At 46.0% G+C, this 19,746-nt stretch overlaps 2 protein-coding genes across 2 annotated transcripts; both read left to right on the top strand.

Annotated features, from left to right (window-relative positions):
* The first annotated feature begins 2,202 nt into the window (after nucleotides 1-2,202).
* Nucleotides 2,203-8,419, top strand: MGP (matrix Gla protein). The gene is made up of 5 exons (XM_009940139.2): nucleotides 2,203-2,272; nucleotides 4,955-5,103; nucleotides 5,861-5,896; nucleotides 7,075-7,150; nucleotides 8,044-8,419. Exons 2-5 carry the CDS (start codon nucleotides 5,043-5,045, stop codon nucleotides 8,180-8,182), a joined length of 312 nt encoding a protein of 103 aa, XP_009938441.1. The 5' UTR covers nucleotides 2,203-2,272; nucleotides 4,955-5,042; the 3' UTR covers nucleotides 8,183-8,419.
* A 2,776-nt stretch (nucleotides 8,420-11,195) lies between these two features.
* On the top strand, nucleotides 11,196-18,152 carry LOC104334496 (osteocalcin). Its single transcript, XM_009940140.2, has 4 exons — nucleotides 11,196-11,305; nucleotides 13,085-13,120; nucleotides 15,091-15,160; nucleotides 16,758-18,152. Exons 1-4 carry the CDS (start codon nucleotides 11,239-11,241, stop codon nucleotides 16,885-16,887), a joined length of 303 nt encoding a protein of 100 aa, XP_009938442.1. The 5' UTR covers nucleotides 11,196-11,238; the 3' UTR covers nucleotides 16,888-18,152.
* The last annotated feature ends 1,594 nt before the right edge of the window (nucleotides 18,153-19,746 follow it).

Genomic DNA, 19,746 nt, shown 5'->3' with positions numbered 1-19,746 from the left:
GGCTATGGTGAAAAGGTCTGTCATTTTGAGGGTGACTGCAAATCACCTCGCCTTGTTATTCCTCATCTACACCACTTCCCACAGGTATTCTTCCATGAACCTGGTGACCAGGGCCATACAGAGGACTCCTGCTGAGGTCTCAATGGTATCTTACGCAGTAGTGTTAACAGGTGCCCATCTCTGCTGGTACATTCTCAATAGACATCTCAGAATAGGTATTCTGTGATCAACTTTATGATTGTTGGTTCATAGTTGTTCCTTTTGTTCCCTGTTTTCTTGCAGTCTGTGAGCTCTTAGCTTACAGCAGGATTCTTACTGCTAATCCCCATGGAAGACCTTGCCTTTGCGCTATTGTGTATTACCCTGTTCCTGTTACTTCAGCTTTCAAGGTCATCGTTTTCCTCCTGTATGAGCTCTCAGACCTCCTTTCTACTGATGTTGCTTTCTTGCTTTGTCTTATCAACAGACTTCCTCAACAAGTATACCCTTTTTAAACCAGTCATTAATGGAATAATTCAGCAAAAATAGTCCCAAGAGAAATTAAATTAGTAATTTCTCAACAGTTCTCCATTCCACCGCTCAAGCTTCTGCCCCATTTGCCTGGTTCCTTTCCATCTCACATTTTTATCTTTAATCCCCTTTTTCTCCAGTTTAACTAAAAACTTGTCAGATGGCACTGGGGCCAAAGATTTTCCAGTATCTGCGTAGATGAGGATGACCAGATCTTCTGACTCCTGATTTCTTTCAGGGTTCAGCATGTCACATAGCTGAATATTCAGGTGTCCCCGAAGGGTGATAGAAGAGGGCAAGAAATGTCCTCCTCTTTGCACTGCTTTTCAAAGGTGGCTCGTGACTATGTGCCCTATATCTTGAGGACAGCTCAGGGTTGCTGTTCTCAGGTCCTGAGGTCCAAGAGGTGCTTGTACAAGGACAAATGTAACATGGTATCTTGTTGCCACAGGTAGGTCTGAACTTTCCCCAAATTCACTGAGTGCTGCAGGAGCTAAAGATCCCACCCTTGTACAGGAGCCCCTCACTTTTTCTTGGGAACAAAGCAAAAATACATAGGTCAAAAATGCACGTGTTAGCTGTAAGGTGACAAAGTGTCCTATAAAAGTGCAGCAAATCCCACCTCTGTCCTAATCATTTGGTGGTTATTTAATTCAACGGTTACGCTATCATTTTCATTTTGCAACCAAGGCTGTAAGTCAGGCCACACTTGATCTTTTCCTGGACCAGACAAGCCACATTCACCAGCTGTTTGGTTAGTGAATAGATGTGATGGGTTTTCTTAACCTCCTGAGCCACTGTTTCTGGCAGCTGGTCATCCTCTCCATCTCACCTCTGCTTAGCTCAGTCCCTCATGCTTTGCCTACCCTACTGAAGGACTGGACCTGCCAGCACCCATTCAGAGCATGCACCAGACATGGATCTCTGCTGAGTGAGAGAGCCCTGCTGCAGGTTGCTACTTGCATGGTTTCAGCCTCCCAGCGTGGTGCATGTGTGCTTTTGGCTCAGGTGCAGGCAGGGCCAGAAGCCCAACAGCCCAGTCCAGCAAGCACATGTCCTGGGTTGTCTGACATGTTGTCCAGCACAGTTGTGGGTCTGGTGTGGGCAGAGAGGGTGCATGTCAAGGGCTTGGGTTTGTGTGAGCCAGCTCTTTGCCTCAGAGAGTCTGTCACTTTTTGGAAGTTTCAGAGCTGCCTTCAAAAGCAGACACCGTTGTTACGTAAGTTTTCAGTCTGACATTAGCCTGCCATTGGGAGGGGGGATCAGACAGTTGCAAAAGGAGCATGAAAGAAGATGGGAGAAGGCTCCGGGCCCCCTGCTCCCTGTGGAAGAAAAGGTGCCCTGGCCAGAAGCATGACTCTAGTGAGAGCACAGCCAGGGAAGGAGGGAGTGGAAGGGGGGGCATGTCAGAGGGACACTGGAGCTTGTCCTCAGACCTCTGCTCACTCACTGCTCCTGGGCACAGAAAGGCAGCCTGGATGTGACTGTGCCCCCATGAGCCCCTGGTGTCTGCTCTGGCTCTCTCCTCTCCCTCTTGGCTCCATTCCTTCAGGATGTTGGTTTCCTGGCTGTGGGCAGAAGGTGTTTTTGACAGAGAAGGTGGTAGCCTGGGGGTGGATCGAGAGTGGGAGACAGAAGAGGGAGGAGTCACTGATCAATGCTAATAAATAAAAGGCCCCTCTTCTTCAGTCCAGGGTGCAGGACGCCGGGAGAGCTGCCCCCTCAGACAAGAGCTGCAGGCTGGCGGGGAAGCGACGGCTCAGTGAGTATGCAGGGGCCGCCTTGCTTTTCCTGGACGGCTGCTCATTATTAATGCTTTTCTGGTGCTTCACAGCTGCAAAATGTTAGGAGTGGTTGCTGTGATGTGCATAACATTGTGATTCTCCACTCCAGCAGGAGACAGGTCAGAGGGCTGCTTTTCTGATCTTCCCCTTTATTTGGGGGACTGCAGAGATTTCCTTGGCATTTTCAAGGAATTAATCTTAGTTCCTCTTTCTGTATTTCTAACCAGTGGATGCTGCTAGAAAGCAGGGGGATTGGGCTCACTGTGCTGTGTGGTGTGTTATCTCTGGGGCAGCACACTGGTGCTGGGGAGGCGAGATGTGTGCTGGAGAAGTATGGAGTGCAGGAGGAGCAGAAAGGAGACATACTTTTGCAAGAGAAAGTGTTCCCTGAAGGACACTTTTTGGTATAGGGCTGTGCAGCTGGCATGCTCATTCATCTCTTGGAAAACGTATTGCCTCTGTGGTGATAAATGAAATATTTGGGTTAAAGTGGTGTTTGTGGCTCTTCTCCTGTGGTTGATGGCAGGGGATGCTCCAGGTTTTCTGGGATCAGAGTCCGCTGAATTGGGAGCAGAGCCTTCCAGGGAGCAGAGTGCTCTGCCCTGAGTGAAGACAGATAAATAAAGAGGGTTTGGCTGGGAAGCGTGTTGGAGTTTCCCACTGTGCAGCCTTACCTTCATTCCAATGTACTCCCAGCACCTTCCTTTCTGTGCCCCACTGCTTTCCTCCTGGGCTCTCTCCTCCAGCCTCTCCCTCAAGCCTCCCTTTCTTGGCAGTTCACATGAGCTCCTAGAGTGTACAAGACATTCAGGAAACCTGTAAAATCCACATTCAACACTAACTCCAAAACCGTGGGCTCTAAGGAATGCAAACAATCCCAGAGCAGAGAATTCCCTTAAAGAGTCTGGAGTGGCAGGGTGCGGAGGGACAGAAGAAAAGTCTCAGTTCTCCTCTGACCTTGTGTCTATAGCAGACTCCTGGCTTTTGCCCCAGCACAACCTAGTTCTCCTCCTCTTCTCAGGCTGAGCACTGGATGGGCAGGACGTGGACGGTATGGAGGGCATCAATGGTGCAGGACTGAGCTGCTGTCCACATGGGGTGGGCTAATGGGGAAGAAAGACAATTCTTTCTCTTTAGTCTGAAGTTGAAGGCCCTGTTCAGTTTCTCTCCCAGACTTCAGGCAAGAGCCATGAGTTTGGCATTGAAAGGGTAAGTTGTAAAGCTCAGAGTAATCTTATTCCACTGAAGTTTCATTTCCCACTGAGGAAGTGTTATGCTCTGCCTAGCTGTCCCTGTAGTTCCTGGCTGTGTCACCTGCAGTGTGGTTCCGCAGACTGGCCTCTGCAGGTGACACCAGTGACAACACCACACTGGCTTGGGGGGAATGGTCTGCACCCAGAGTGCCCTCAGTCCACACCCTGCCTGTGAGAAATCCTGATGCCTGCATGTACACATGGACAAAACAGGTGGTCACCATGGCTTGGATCAGACAGAACCATGGTTACTGTGCCCTAGGCTCATCCCCGGGCAGTGTACATGGTCCCAGCCCCACCACTGCCATGAGGGAGGGCTGGTAGGCACTGGGTACCCACGTTCCCTCCCTGTCTTGCCGCTAGCAAACTACTTCCCTTTGCTTTTCACCCAGCAGGGATGGCCGTCTCTGCAACTCATTTTTTGCTCCCTCCTACTGTAGCTCAGAGCTGGAGGTGAACACCCCATATTTTGTCCATCACTGCTGTCCATGACGCTGGTCCCAGACAATCTCTTTGGCTGTTAGAAGGTGAGGTAAAGCTCCCAGAGACTGCTGGCCTGGGAGATTCATCCCAGCTGAAAAGCCTTGCATTGACATCTGACTTTGGTGCCCTGTGGGGCAAGGACTGCTAGTGCTAGACTAGAGAGGTAGCAGTTCTGAGAGATATGGTTGCTTCTGCCTTCACCAAGATGTTGTCCCTCGGGCTGGAAGAGCCGTGTAGGGTCAGGACCACAGTGAGAACATGCAGGGATAGAGTTCTGGGTGCTGCTGTCATCTCAATGCAAAAATCGTGATCCCTCCAGCGGAAGGGATTCTTCTAGGTTGCTGCTTGTCACTCCTGGAGCAGTAAAGAAGGAGAGGAGAAGGGGCAGTGGGGTTACATTCCTCCTCTGATGACTGGCAAGGTGGGACTGCAGCAGGAGCCAGCTGGAGTAAGGGGGGCCGAGTGGAGAGGGAGTTTTTAAAGCCTCATTCTCTACGTCTTCATCGGCAAAGCTGACAGAACTGTTTGGGCTGAGTGTATCCAGACAGAGGATGGCGAGGGCAAAGAGGGCACATGAGAGGAAAAATTAGAACAGCAAACATTTACATTTGGGATCAGCACACACCTCTCCCTCCAGGTCCCCGGCAGCCCCTGAAATTCCTCCCACTTGTGCAGGCCAGCTTTTCTGAGCGTGGAGTGCTAGTGACATGCTTGCCTGTGAATTACAGCCTCCATCCCTGAACTGGGAGAGGAAGGGGGCATGCCCCCTCCTTCCCAAAACTCGATTCAATCTGCTAATAGAGGATGTTTTGTAATGGCTCCATAAAGAGTGTGTATTAGCCAGCCCTCGCCTTCCCTAGGCTCTTTCATGGGCCCCCTCCTGGTTCTGTTTTCATAATAAACATTCCACTGCTAATTTTGCAGGCGGCCAAGGATCTCCAGCTGCCCTCAGTGGGAAGAGAGCGAGACACAGCGATAGAGACAGTGAGAGATTCCTCCCTGCACTGGCACGATGCGCACTCTCATCAACCTTATGCTCCTGGCTGTCTTGGTGATGGCTGCTACTTGCTATGGTAGGTGACCTTTTTTACTGGGTAGAGTGATAACTCCAAACCTGCAGACATCTTTGGGTGTGTTCAGATGTTTTTTATTCAGCTTTGTGTCTTCTTTTCTCTTAAATTGATCTCTTGCCTGCTTTTCTGCCCTTGTGTAAGACCTTCCTAGCCCTGCTCCAGAGCTGCCAGCTTCAGCCATTGTGATTTGTGCTCCAGGACACTTCAGCCCCTTCCTCTCTGTTCCAGCTCACCTTGCAGGATGCTCCTCTTTCTTCCCCTCTATTGTCTAGGCTACAATAAGAATTCTTATTCTTAATTATTCCTTGTTAATGGGGAGATTTTCCTTTCTCCTTTTGTAATATCAGCCCCCTTTTCCTGTCAGGCACACAGTTCCATACTGATGGAATTAAGATGCTGTTTCATGCAAGAATCAAGCACATCTCACTGTGCTAATCCATTCCTTAAGCACACATGCAGGCTTTGAAGGTAAGCAGGGATCATATCCACTGTAGTGTCAGGAACAAGAGAGTGAAGAACAAGCCTTGAAGTCCTGGCTAAAACACCAGGTTGCTCCATTCTAAATTTCTGAACACCCTAAACTCCTCATATAAATGCTAGTTCACACCACTGATCCCTTTCTATTTCTTTTAAATAAGAGCCTTAAAACCTGGATTCTCTGATTTCTGTGTGCATGTTCTATTGATCTGTGGTGTGTGAAAGACTGTGAATCCCATCAATACAGTGTCTTACCACGTTTTACTCTTTCTTTCCCCAGAGTCCCATGAGAGCATGGAATCCCATGAGTATCTCTGTAAGATACCACTTTACTATTTTCTTGAATTTTAAGTGTGCTACAGACATCTCCAAGACCATTTCCTTGTACTTTACTGTGGATATTAAATAGGCAGAACTGCTTAGCCCGGGGAAATTGAATTTACTGGGTGATGGAGTTGCAGGATGAACAGGAAGAGAATTAAGGAAAGACTTCAAATGTTTGAGCACAAGTGCATACCAATTTGTTTTGCAAAGAATATAATGAGAATTGGAAAACAAAGAATCATGAACTTAGATCTCTGCTGCATCCACCTAAAACAGGTTAAGTGACACTAGAAAAGGACATTTCTCATAAAGCTCTGTGAAGAGCACAGAAAGAGGTACTGCAGAAGCCAGTGACATGATTTGTACTTCCCCAAGGGCAGGGAGAGTCTTACTCCCAGCACCTTGGAAGGAGCTGGTGAGATGTGCAGGCAGGGGGGATCCTTGGTCTGGAAGACAGTGTCACAGGAGAAGCATGAAAGGGTGGAGAGTCTCACCATGGAATAAGCAATGACTTGGAGGGGTTAGACAACAGATGGTTTGAAACTAAAGAGAAATTAGACCATCTGGGAGAAGGACTTCACAAAACAGCTGGTCAGAAGCACAAAGGCACGTGTGGGAGCCAATGCCAAAGACGTCCACAGCCTCCTGAACACTGCAATAGGACCGTGATGTTTCTCACAAAGGACAGAAGGGACCTTCAGGCACCTCAGTCCAAAACTGCCACACAGACTGCTCAGTGACTGCCTAACTTTGGAGGCAGATAGGCTTACTCAGTCCCTCCCTATTTTTACGTACAATATCATGGTTCTACTACTTCTACTGAGCATACCCAGATCTCCCACCGTCTGCACAGCTTGGCACCTACCTCTTAGCCATGCTCCACTCACTCAGAGGGGCTGTGGCAGCAAAATCACAGTAGCTGTCCCCTGGGTGGCTTGAGTGACAGCAGAGCTAGAGCAGCATATGCACTTCCATGTAGGCAGCACAAGACAGAGGGAGAGCCTGTGCACGAACGAGTGGGGTGGACAGCAGGGAATATTAAAAGGTCCTGGGTTTCCCTGTGCATGGGAGGGCAGACAAGGAGGCTGCCACAAATGTACAAGCTAGTTTTTATTGAAATCTGGCCTTGAAAATTGTCTATCTACTCTGAACAATTCCTTGTCTTCTCAGATCCCTTTATCAACAGGCGAAGGGCCAATGACTTCATACAAGCTGACCGGAGAGTAGAAGCCGTTTCTCAGGAGAGGTATGTTATAGCCTCAGGACACTGAGGACTGGAGTGGGGAGAGGTCTCTCCTTGCTAGGCACAGGCTGGTACTAGGTGAGGAAGCCACGGTGACTTCTGAGAAGCCTCAGTCCCTATCTCAGTGCGAGGTGCCCATGAAGTCCCCAGCCATGGGAGAAGCCAGAATTCAGACAGCAGAGAGAGAGTCCTTGTGTTTGAGGACAAGTCGTGCTAGGAGGGCTCTGCTTCATTTGCCTGAAGGAAACATCAACAGAAGGACAGGGAATCAGTGTGGGGTGGGCAGAAAGGAAGCTCAGCTTGAGATCTTGTTCTAGTCTTCGCCCCTCATGCAGAATTTACCTGACCTTTTCTAAATCATCTGGGGGCCTCCTTGCCTCATATATAAAGGCATCTATAAAAAAAACCAGCAAACAGATAGAGGCGGTTTCATGCCTCATGCAGAGCTTGTGAAAATAGAGGCTGAAGCACAGGAATCATCTCTTAGAGAGGTGTCAAGGCAAATCTCTCCACAGTACCAGATGGCCCCTTTGCAGGATGTTTCAGGTCTTTGTTCCATGCGTAGCTTTGGGGAAGAGCAGAAGAGCTGAAGGCAGCAGGCTGGAGGGGCTGTGAAAGGACGACTCTTCCTCACGTTGAGGCAGGAGCCATCCCCCTTTCCCCACCACCTTAGCCCTGAAATAAAATGTTACCTGGGGAGGCAAAATGCTCCCATTGTAGTCACATCTCACCCCTGGGTGCGGTGAACACAGAAGCTGGTGTTCTAGCATCTTGGTAGCTGGATGATGGAATCTGGTGATGGACCCTTAATTGTGGTGGGGGCTTGTGGGGCAGGAAAGGGCTGTAGACAGATATTTAAGATGACAGCACTTACCACTCATCTCCTACTTTTGCAGGATCAGGGAGCGTAATAAGGCGCCCCAGGAACGTCAGAGGGAGATCTGCGAGGACTACTACCCCTGCGAACTCTACGCCTTTCGCCATGGCTATGCTGCTGCTTACAGGCACTATTTTGGGAGGAGGAGGACTAAGTAAAGGATGACCTGTCCCCACCCTGGGGCCTGGAGCCCAGGGTATCCTCCCAAAAAATGCAATGGCTCTGAAACATATTCTGTTGCTTGTGTCCCTGTATGTTATCCTGCCTGCTGCTTCTCTCCCATGTAGCCATGGATTCCTACACTGTGTTGATTAGCGTTGGGCTGATGTAGCAGAGATCAGAGAGAGTTCAGGATGTGGGTGTTTACTACACAATAAATCGCTGGTTTGATACTATCTTCTCATGAGTCACAGTATTTATTTGGGGGGGGAAGGTGGTAAAATTTTCCATGAAGAACCTGAGTTTGTTTATCATACAATCTGGTAAAGATTACAGAAAAAAGTCACTACCTTGCAATCACATGAGTTTGAAAGGATCTACAATGTTTTTTTTTCCAGGGTCTACAAGTGCTTTCTTTTAGAGGTCACTGGCAAATTTCAGTTCCCAGTTTTAAGACATCTTAAAATGACATGGTTCAGAAGGCAGGGTGAGATGCACTTTTTGAAAATGAAATCTATAATATCTTTCCTCAGTTTGGGAAACAAAATTCACAAGGCACCTGTTTAATCTTAAAAACAAAGTTAGGGCAAGAGTTAATGACAGAAAAAAAATGTAAATTTCATCTTGTCTATCCAGCTACCCTCAGGTCCTGATGTAGGATGCTCCTATAGAAAGGAGTGTATGATCAGGACTTTGCTCATATTTCCTTTTGGAATCCCCTTTCACGCCCTTCCTTCCACTTGGTATGATTCTGCGTCTTCTAGAAAACTGCAGAAACCAAAGAAGAAGAGGAGCTTCAGGTGCTAAATAAAAAAATAAAAGAAACCCAGTGTTTGGGGTGAAGCCCAACATTGTTCACCTAGAACAATTTTATTTTACCGTTCGTAACTTATTCAAAATCAAGATGTGGCCTGACCCTGTGGTTGAGCACGTCCTGGCCCACTGAGGAGTGAGCGTGACCACTGCTTGGTTGTCACCAGCACCAGTGCCAGGGCACCTTGCAGAGCCTATCCTCAGGCCAAGAGGCATCAGTGCTGACATGCCCTAGAATTCAGTAGTGTTCTGGGCTGGTCAGCAGCCACAGCAGCTCAGACACCCCTTGGTGTGGGGTGTGTAGGAGACATAACTTCTTCTATCTCCGCTCAGCACAGCTGGTTTCCATATTCGCATCTCCAGGCTTCCACAGGCACCTGCAAATTATAGAAGTGGGAAAGACTCATGGCATGCTATCAAAAGCTATGAGGAATAAAGAATCAAATTGTTGACTGTTCTGTGAAATTAAGTCTTGAGCCAAATTTACCTGCCACATTAGAAAGATGCTTCTTCTTGCAAAATAGGCTTCAAGGCTTTGCCAGCTTTGAGGATGAACTTCTGGAAAGAAATGTGGTTCATTTATTGAAAACACGTCTGATAGGAAACTCCACCCTGACAGCTGCTAAAGTTTTGTCCAAAGGAAAAAGTGAGAGATAAATGAGCTTAAGGAAAAAAAGCCATACGGATTAGGCATATTTGTACCCACACTTGTTCTGCATGTTCCCAAGTAGGTGAATCTTATGATCACCAGCCAAAGCAAAACTTTCATACCCTCAAGTCAACAAGTCTACAGTGTCTGGGTTTGACTTGACACTGTGGCACTACCAAAACAGAAGGTGCAGGGCTAGTGCTGTCTGAGTCTGTGTCCAGAAATACCTGGTGAATCCAATCTCTGGTTTATGAGTGTAAATAATGAATAATACCAGAGATTTCTGTGGGATTTCATTAGTGTAAGCAATAACCAAACATGTTTAAGAGGCTATATGCTGGTTAGAAAGCTTGGGAAAAGTTGGGAAGAGAAGTAAAGCTGTTTGGATTACTAGAATTGTATATTTATATTTTGTCAAGATTTCTTTTGGAAGCATATCTTTCCTAGAATTCCTATTATTTTTAGATATTTATTTATTTTTAAACTGTTGGTCTTTAAGATCTTTTTTCTGGAAGTTGTTAGCATATATATTCAGTCTTTTTTTTGACTGTAGAAGGGTTAAACCTTTTTTGTTTAAAAAAAAAAAAAACACCAAAAAACAAACCCCTGAAATTTCTCTAAGCTAAAAGACAGTGTTTCTAGGGACTACCCTTGGGAGCCTTTTAGGCTTTAATTCTGTAACCCTTGGATTTGTTCCCTGCATGTGGGGCAGAGGAGGATTGAATGTGAGGCGGAGGAAAACATGAACCATGTGCTGTGTTTGGGACATGGCTTTGGGAACAAGGCTGGTGGATTTGGGGAGTATGGGGTCAATGGCAGACAGGATGTAGAAGAGCCCATGCTGGGCTCTTCACATACCAAGCAACCACAGCCACTCAAGTCCTGAAGAATAAAACACTTTTGGAATTTCAAAGTTCATTTGATTTTTAGACAAGAGAAGCCAAGCTTCCATACTAGGAAGATTTCCAGGAAGAAAAAAGAAAGACCTTCCCTGAAACTAGCTACCAAAGATCCCAACAGTATGAAAATCTCAGCTCTTCGAAGTGGTTTGTTGAAACAGTCTGAAGCAAAAAAACTACTGTGTGTTTGCCCTATGCAAACTGTTTCATTGGTTTCTTTACCTTTGAGAGAATGGGTCAGGATGGGGTGGGGAAAAGGGTCACCATCGGGTTCAGGCTCATTTGCTTTTCCATGTGAGAGAGCTCCATCACACAAAAGGAGCTGCTGTACGTCAGGATGTGCTGGTCTCTCCCCTGGCTTTCCGGCAAGAAGCTGAATGACTTTGAGGTTTGTAATAAAACTGATTTTTCTATCCAGTTGTTTTTCTTCAACAGTCCCATTGAAAACCTCAGATAAAATGTGGAAATGCCATGAGTCCTGAGACAGATGTCAAAACAGTTGCCAGGGCCCAGTAACTCCTGGCCCAAAGAACAGGCTTTGTTTTGGAGCTCAGACATAGGAACACAAGCCAGAGCCCAGAGCTCTCCAGGCGATCACAGGATATAAACTGCTGCCTGAAAGCAAGCTCTGGAGAACTTCAGTAACCTCCAGGAAAGCTCTGAGGTTAATGAGACTAGTGCAGCCAAAGAAGACATGAGGAGTCTGCTGGCACTGCTGATCGTGACTTTGGTCCTGGCAGCGCTCTGCTGTTGTGAGCAAGGTAAGGGGACGTCTTCCCGGGAAGGCTCTCGGGAGCACTGCTCGACACAGCTTTGGTGGGGAGGAGGTGCACAGCCAGTCATTGCACAACTTCAGATCTCTCTTTGAGAGACACAGTCCTGGATGAGAGAGGGCTTGAGGATAGAGAGCCTCATCTCTTGCTGGGCACTTTCTGCCACTGGCAGACATCCTTCCCGCTCCTCCCCCCCCTCAGTTGCACCATTGAATTGCTGCAGAGAATCTGAAAATTTTAGGTGAGCTGGCAAAGGTATGCTGGATGCTCACTTTTCAGTAAGAGGGTTGAGTTGCAGGCAGATTTGTGTTGACCGCGGGGAGGGGGATTTTGTGCCTGCCAGCCCTGGAGTGCTGTAGGATCACAGAGATAGGCATCAAGTCAAGCTTTCGCCTGCAGAGAAATGTGGGATGTGGTGAACTTCTGGAGGAAAAAACACCTTTTATTGGTTATTAAAAAAAGGGAGTTGTCCCATTGAAATAAGAGCACATCACATTTTAAGGTGATTTGGTGATGGTGACTTCATGATAAAAAGACAGTAATGTAGTGGCAGCTCTGTAGTTGATGAAGAAAGAGGGAAGAGGGGAAAGATCAGAAAAACAAGTGTTGTTCCTTCAGAGCAGGAAAAGAGAAGCTGAGTAGAAGAGAGCTCTGTCTTTTCTTGTATTATCTCATTCAGAGTTAAATTTTGTTCAGTCCTTGGCATCGGACATGTCATGATTCAGTACTGGCAAATATATTTTGTTTGATCAGTGTTTTCCTTCTATCACTCTCTTTCTCACTTTTTCATTTGAGTATGTATCTGCTCTTTTTTTAGGCATTATTATGTTCCGGAATGCTTAATGGCCTTGGAGTAACTTCTAATTTTATTTTTTTTTTAAATCCAAGGAGTGTATACATTTCTTAAAAATAGAACTACACACAACCCTTTTCACACAGTTTTTGTTTAAGCATAGTTGGGTTTTTTCTTGATGTCTAGAGCCCCCTTGCTGCCCATAAATACACTTACGCCAAATACATGGTGTCTTAGGTGGAACTGACACTGTCGAAAAAAAGTATGGGGAAATATTGGAAGAAAACAATTTTAAATAAGGCAGTGTGGGAGACCCAAGATTAGGAGACCTTCCATTTCTGTTAGAGGACACCTTCCTTGGGTGTTTGCAGGGAGCATTAAGGATTAGGATTAGGACTGAACACAGAAATACAGTGTGTAAATTCCTCTTGGGAGGGCTGGTGAGCCAGGTACCTCAGCCCTGAGCCAGAAAGTTATAAGGACAGAGTTGTTCCGAATTTTTTGCCCTATTTCTCTTCTCTATTAACAGCTTGTGATTTCTCCCTAGAATTACGGAAACATTTCTTTCCAAAGATAGAGGAGATGCTCAGCTATCTTCAGGTTCTGTCCAAATCTGGGATTTTGCACAAATGGTCCCCTAGGTCTAGCTGTCCCTGCTCTTAGCAAGGGTGGGGAGGGAAAAGGAGGAAGGTCTTCCTCCAGCTTCCACGGTGGTTATATGTTTACTGTGTCCTTTAATTTGGCTCAGAGGAAGTTGAAATTAAACAAATCCAGGCATAATGGGTGAATTTTGCTGTGGCGGAGTAGTCTACCTCTAAATGCTGAGGGATAATAAAACCCTTTCTGGAAGGAACAGACCTTCTGGGAAAGTGGGGGGAGCTGGACCCAGCCATTAGGCAGAGGGGTTCAGTTACAGAGTGGAGTAGAGGAGGAGGCTTCACAAGCAAAGTCCTTGCTGCCTGTCTGTCTTCCAGATCCCAAAGACCCCTCAGGATCTCCCAGCGCTGCCAGTGAGTATATTGTTGTGATGGATGCTCAGCTCCATTCTCCTGCATCTGCTTCTCTATTTCCCTTTGACAGGTTCAAGGGATGAACATGAACCATGCTGAGTTCCTCCAGCTGCTCCCTTTTTGCTCCCTCAGCGGTTCAGTCCCTGAGGTGCAGGAGCACCTCTAGCAGAGGGGCTGCCTTTCACAGCCATTGGGACAGGAGCTACGATGGAGGTCAGCCTCCCCGCACCTGCAGCCTAGCATCACTCTGGGTGTGCTAGTGCCACAGCCTGCATCTCCACAACCCTTGAGCAGGCCCCAGGAAACACAAGAGTCCTGCAGGTTGTTAGCAGTTGGATGCATCTGCTCTCTGTGAAACAGGGTGATGTGATTGGGACAACATGGCAATGTCCCTGCCTCTCTGAGCTGGCCTCGGAGACCTAGCCAACATGCTTGTGTTCCCAGCCTGTTAAGGGAGCAGAACCTGCCCCTCTTTTGGGTCTGCTGAGCAGCCAGTCTGGTGTACAGCATCCCAGAGCAGAAAAGGCTGTGACATCCCTGCCAAAATTCACAGCCTGGACAGCCTGAGAACAAGTGTCTTCCGTGGCTGCTGCCAATGGCTGCAGTCCCTCCTCTGTCAGGTCCTGGGACATGTGGCTTTGCACACCTTGGGATGTCCACAACTTTTGCAGCCATCTGATCCTGGCAGGAATATGTATGGAAAATCCCCCTCATTCTTGTCTGTCTCTCTTTTCTCACACCTTAAAGGATAACATTGCTGCTGGGGAACATGAAAGCCAGTATTTCTCCAGTGAGCCAATACGAACACAGATTGGGAAAGAGAAAAAAATGCTAAGAGTGTTCAGGGGAATGTGGTGATTTCTGACAGCTCATTAATTGACAGTTTACGTGTAGTTTGTATTTTGATCCAGTCTAAACCTCAGCTTGCTCTAGAGCGGGCACCTTTCCCCTGCCAAACAGAAACACAATTAAACACCCCAAGATGATGAGAGAAGGGCACAAACCCCACCATCTCCCCACAGGCAGAGGTCATAGAAATTGCTTTCCCCAGAGGCAGTGACAATTTGCCAGTTTCTCTGCTGAAACATGTCTTGGTGTGCAGCTGCCGGTGTTGCTGGTGTGTTGGCATCTGTGCACACCTTTCCTGGTGTGAGTCCATGGAGGCTGTGCTGTGCTGGGCTGAGCCCTGGCTGGAGGTGGGAGGTGAAGTGGCTCTACCTGCTGTTTGTGAGGTGCTCCACAGCACCCCAGTGTTTGCACAACCACAAATTCAAGGGGGCAAGCAGGCCACTGTGCTGACACCTTGTGTTAGCGGAGACCAGGGGCAAATGCTGTCACGGCAGAAAGACCTCACATGTTCCCCAAGTCCTGAACACCAGGATCTTTGCACATCCTGGGTGTACTTCTCCCTAGGTGATGTTTACTGTCATTATTTTATACCTTTCACCTTTCATTCAACTCTGCGGATGTGAGCATTGTCATTTTCATGCGCAGCCTGTTGCTTATGGCTCATTAGAGGCATTTTTAAGGCCTGGTGGCTGGTATACCACATCATTCTTGATCTCAGTCAAAACACAGAAAGGAAGCTAAGACTCTGAAGTTAAGCAGGCTAGGGAGAGAAGGTGCCATTTCCCTTAATTTTCTCCTTATTCATGTTTTATGCTGTCATGACTGTGCCTTCTGCACATTTACTATGGACTCAGATCATGCTGTGTGATAAGCAAATTTAGTTTATGACAGAAAAGGCTCTTGCTCCATGTAGATGTGCAGGCTGGAGTGAGGAGGGAGCCTAGCTGTTGGGCTTTGAGTAGACAGTGGGGTGGGGAGAGATGAACGGGCAATTAGGATGGTTTGTGGCAGTCATCTTCTTGTGAAGAGAGCAGACTGTCCATTTTCAGAGGTTAGACTGGTCTTTGTTTTTCATAGATCATGGCCCTGCATCTCTAACCTGCTGTGTTCTCTCTTGGCAGGCATCAAGATTAAAAAGGAAGTTGCCAATGCCTTGGTGAAGAGGCAGAAGAGATCCAGTTTGTATGAACGGTAACAAACCACGAGTCAGGCTGAGAGCTGGACTCTGGACCTGTTCTGAAGAGTGGGTGGGAAGGCAACAGGACATGATAAAGCATTAATTTGTTGTACATCTATGTTATTACCTTCATGTGTTGAAGCAAAAAGGCTGTAGGAAACACTTATTCATAGATAAATGGTTCTTTTTTTGTAAATATCCTTTTGAGACCTCAGAGCTGGACTCTGATATTCCTCCCAAGGAGGAAGACAATACTAGCTGTCTGAGCTTAGCCATGGGGACAGCAGGATACAAGTTAGAAGCTGCTCTAACCTGCAAGGTCATCAAACCCAGTTTCCAGGATAATGAGTATCACAAAGCCTTGGTCATTGCCTCTGGCTCCCTACAAAGGAAGCACACTTCTGCTGCAGGGATGAAGCTATGTCAGAATAGCTGTTCTTTCTGAAGCTGTAGATCCAACATATATTTGTGCAGAAATCCTAGGCACAAAGATTTGGAGAAATCCTAGATATAAACATCTGGAGAAATTTGAAGTCGTGCAAGAATGTTCTTCATGAATTTCCTGGAAGAGGTTGTTCAGCCACTGTCTCATGTAGGCCTGTGCAAAAGAAATTTTATTCAATCCATTTTTGGACTGGAAGGACAATGTTGGTTTTAGATAACAGAAGACTGGGAGGCCCTATCTGTAGAGGAGAGGATCAGAGTATTCTAGCAGAGGAACTGGCTAATGTTGAAACCTGCACTGATTAAAAACAAGACGAAAATCAGTAGCAGCAACTGTATTGTCTGTACTGACTACCCCCTTACAGGTGGGATAACAAATAAAGCTAAAAATAGCTTCTATTATAAGTATTAATCAGGAAGGACTGAGGTGGACAAATATCCCAGCATATTATTTGATCATGAAGTAAAGTTAGTCTGGAAATATGGATGCAACAAATTGAATTCAAGGGTGCTGCAGGATATTTCCAATACAGAAATAAAGTAACAGTTCATGAGATGCTAGTGGGTGTCCTGTAGTGGTGTGTACAGTCTTCAGGAAAGATTAACCAAACATAGAAGAAGAGCTGAGAAGGGCATCCAGAGTGTATAGCTGAGACTAAAAGGTTTGGCCTTGCTTAGTCTGGCAAAACACAGCCTGAGTGGCGACAGTATTGCTGTCAACAACAAAAGTGAGGATCATGAGAAGAAACTGCTTAAGCCAAAGGATAATAGTGGCTAGCGAGAAAGTGAGAAGAAACTGGGTGTAAATAAAGGTAAGCAGGAAATAATAAAATAAATCTATAATAAAATAAATAATAATACAACAAAAAAGGATTTCTGGGTAGTTGGAAAATGGGATTGGGGACAAAAAAACCCCTAACTGCTTCTGTGGTCTCCTATGCTGATAAAACCTCAAAAGCAATTGCTTTAAGTTGGGTTGAATTTCAACTCTTCCCAGCATTAATCAAGTAGTTCATACCTATGTCAGCAGATGTTTAACTCACCATGAGAAGTCCCCTGTTCCACCCTGGGGAATCACTCTCCTCATGTCAGTGCCTGGGGTGCGAAACCTTCCCAACTGCATCGACTGAATCTGCAGAATAGCATCTCTCTCTCTGTCTACTCCAGGTACTTTGAGTATTACAAAAGCCCGATGGAGCAGATGCATGAGCGTTGTGAAAACTACCCACCCTGTGACTATCTCTCTGACCAGATAGGATTTTCCATGGCCTACAACCGTTTCTTTGGGAGATACTGAGGATGGGATGGTTACTTCATTTGTTTTGTCTGGGACCACTCTGAACCCCACAGAAGAAAGAAGACTGCGAGTGGGAAGGAGGGAAGAAAATCATCGAAACTGGGGCCTTCTTCAGTAGTCTCCCTGACCAGCTAGAACAAGGCAATAATTATGCCACTTGCTGAGCTTTCATTTACTTTCTTCCTTTAATCAAAAAATGTTTCTCTTCAGTCATCTTCTGTGGTATATTGAGCTTCACCAGAAATGATTGAGAAGGCTCTGCCTTGCCTCCTCCTATTTGAATCCCCATGACACAGTAGGTGAAAAAACTGTGACTCCTCTCAAGAAAATCAATGTACACCCTAGAAGCATAACAGCACCTTTTGTCCTCATCTACAAAATGCAGGAGGATTACAGGAGAATGTCAGAATGTATGTAAATGTGACAAATCTGATGCTGGGACACTCACTGGGAAGAAGGTGGAACAGCTGCCTCCCAGTACGGTGACTGGGAAATTTCAGTATTTTTAGGTGGAATAATCACCATAAATATGTGTCAGTATAGGATCATTCTGTAAGCATCAAAGTGTGGAAATACTACTGCACAGCCAGAAATCCAATTCTGGTACAATTTTCTGATTATTGTGTCACAAAATTAGCCTGCATATCCATAACAGATAAACCTTCCAAGGTATATTTAAGGAGTCATTTTAGATGAGCCCTTCTGTTTGTATGGTGACTGTAAAAAGTAACTTGGAAATCTTTTATTGTTTTTGTTACAGCTGGTTTCTGGTGAAACTGAACATACCCAAGCAGAACAAAAAAATAATCTGATCCTCTCTGATGCTTTAGCATTTATGCTTGAAACAAAAAGTGTCTGAACAGTTCCAAAAAAAAAGCAAGCAAAAAACCAAAAAGCAATAGAATTTATGAAATAAAAAGAAAAGTGGTTCAAGGTTAGATTGAAGTTGGGTCAGCATTTGGTTTATTCAAGGCAGCTGGTATCTCTCTGATATATATATATGTATAAACATATGTGTGTATTAACATACATATCCTCTTTCTTCTGCACTGCTTCATTCTGTCTTTCTGTATGAATATTATACCTTAGCAACTTTCTGCACAGCGTCCCTTCATGTGCTCTGTCAGCTTTCCTTCCCTGAGAGATAGATGGCAGATCCCTTCTCTGAGGTCAGGGACTGCTGAGCCTCTGGAGACTGAGGAAGACTGAATGTCTGTGGTTGTGTGTAAGCTGGTGCAGCCATCCCCAGCTGCTGACTGCAATAAACAGTGCTTATGTAAAGCAGGTTGGTGTGCTGCTTCTCTCTGTTCTTCTGTACAACCTTTGTCTGCAGTTAGAGACACCTGGAAGGTAAAGCCTGGTCCTATGCACCCTGAGGAGCAGGATCTGGGTGCATGAGTCTTCTTTCTCCTCTCCTGTGCCCCAGTGTGAATCAGAAGTGACTACACTGAAATTCAGGTCACGGCGCCAGTACACGGTGACAGCAAGCAAAAGCCTGGCTTTTCCTGGTTCACCATCCTCCGAGTTCAGCATTTCTCTGAAAGACCTTGCCCTGAAGTAAGGACACAGGATAAGTCCTCAGAAACAGCTGCCCCTGTGAGTGCAAGCATCTCGTTTGACAAGCTGCTATGATTTGCACTGGCTGTGCTGACCTCGGCGAAGGAGAACACAGTTAATAAGTACCTTTGCTTGTCATGGTCAAACAGCTGGGACCCCATAAACTGATGGGGCTTCACTGCTCACAGCAAAACTCTCCTTTGAATGCCATCTAGTGAAAATGAACAAAGTGGTCAGTGAAACTTTTGATGGGAAAAATACTAGAGAGATTAGTGAAATCCTAATTTGCTATACTAACAAGTAAGGGGTTTTGCTGTTGTATGGTTTTATTTGCTAAAAAAGAAAATCAAGCTTCCTGTCTATATTTGCACATTTCTGTTAGTTTTGTACTTTATTCTCCCTTTTAGTAAATTTTTTTTCTGGGAAGAAGCACATGAAGGCCTTGATCATGTCATCTGCTCTGTGTCACCAGTTCTTTATATGAGCTGAAATCATTATGGCCTCTGGGTATCTGAATGCACAAATCAGATTACGAAATTTACTGCTGAACTGGAGGAGCTCGATTTTCACCTGATCAATGCAGATTAAAGTACCATTATAAATCTTCTGCTGCCATCTTATGGACATTATAGCTATCGCCATGCGATAAATAGTAAACTACGTTGCTTTAGAAGCGTTTGAAAATGCAAATTCACTGAGCTTTCTTCCTCATTCACTTCATATTGCAACATAGACTAAGAGGCCAGAAGGGAAAAATAGGGACGTAATCTGCAACTGGATTATATATAGCTGAACTGACATTCTAGTGAGGCTGTTTATCCTGTCACGTTCCTACTGGAGCCTGTCACAGTTTAGCTCCTTTTTGTCTCTACATGAAGAGAAGAGGAGGTGCCTCTGAACAAATTCACCACCTCTTCTCTGGATTCACTTTTAGCAGTCAAAATACAGCCCAAGATGATAAAGCAGTTCCAAGAAGGAGAAGTAGATAGGCTGCATTTATTACTTTGCATTATCCTTCATGTCATCATCCCATATCACCGGTGGATGCAGATACTGTCAGCAGCATCAGCTGGTGCAGGGTTATAGATCACTTTGAAAGGAACCCAGTATGAGACCTTTATGTCATCTCTCACCCTTTTTCAGCAATATTCAGCAAATGCTTTCTGTCCACAGAATCCAAGCAGCTGCACAAATGTCTCTTTTCCCTGGGAATCACACCATGACCGCAAGTGCCCCTCACCCAGCCTGTCACTAACAGGCAATGGAAGACGGACTTCACTTCTCTGTGATCAGAAGGAGGCC

Source organism: Opisthocomus hoazin, chromosome 8, assembly GCF_030867145.1.
Source record: "Opisthocomus hoazin isolate bOpiHoa1 chromosome 8, bOpiHoa1.hap1, whole genome shotgun sequence".
In the NCBI taxonomy this organism is placed as follows: Eukaryota; Metazoa; Chordata; class Aves; order Opisthocomiformes; family Opisthocomidae; genus Opisthocomus; species Opisthocomus hoazin.
This window is presented reverse-complemented; position numbering and strand designations above follow the sequence as displayed.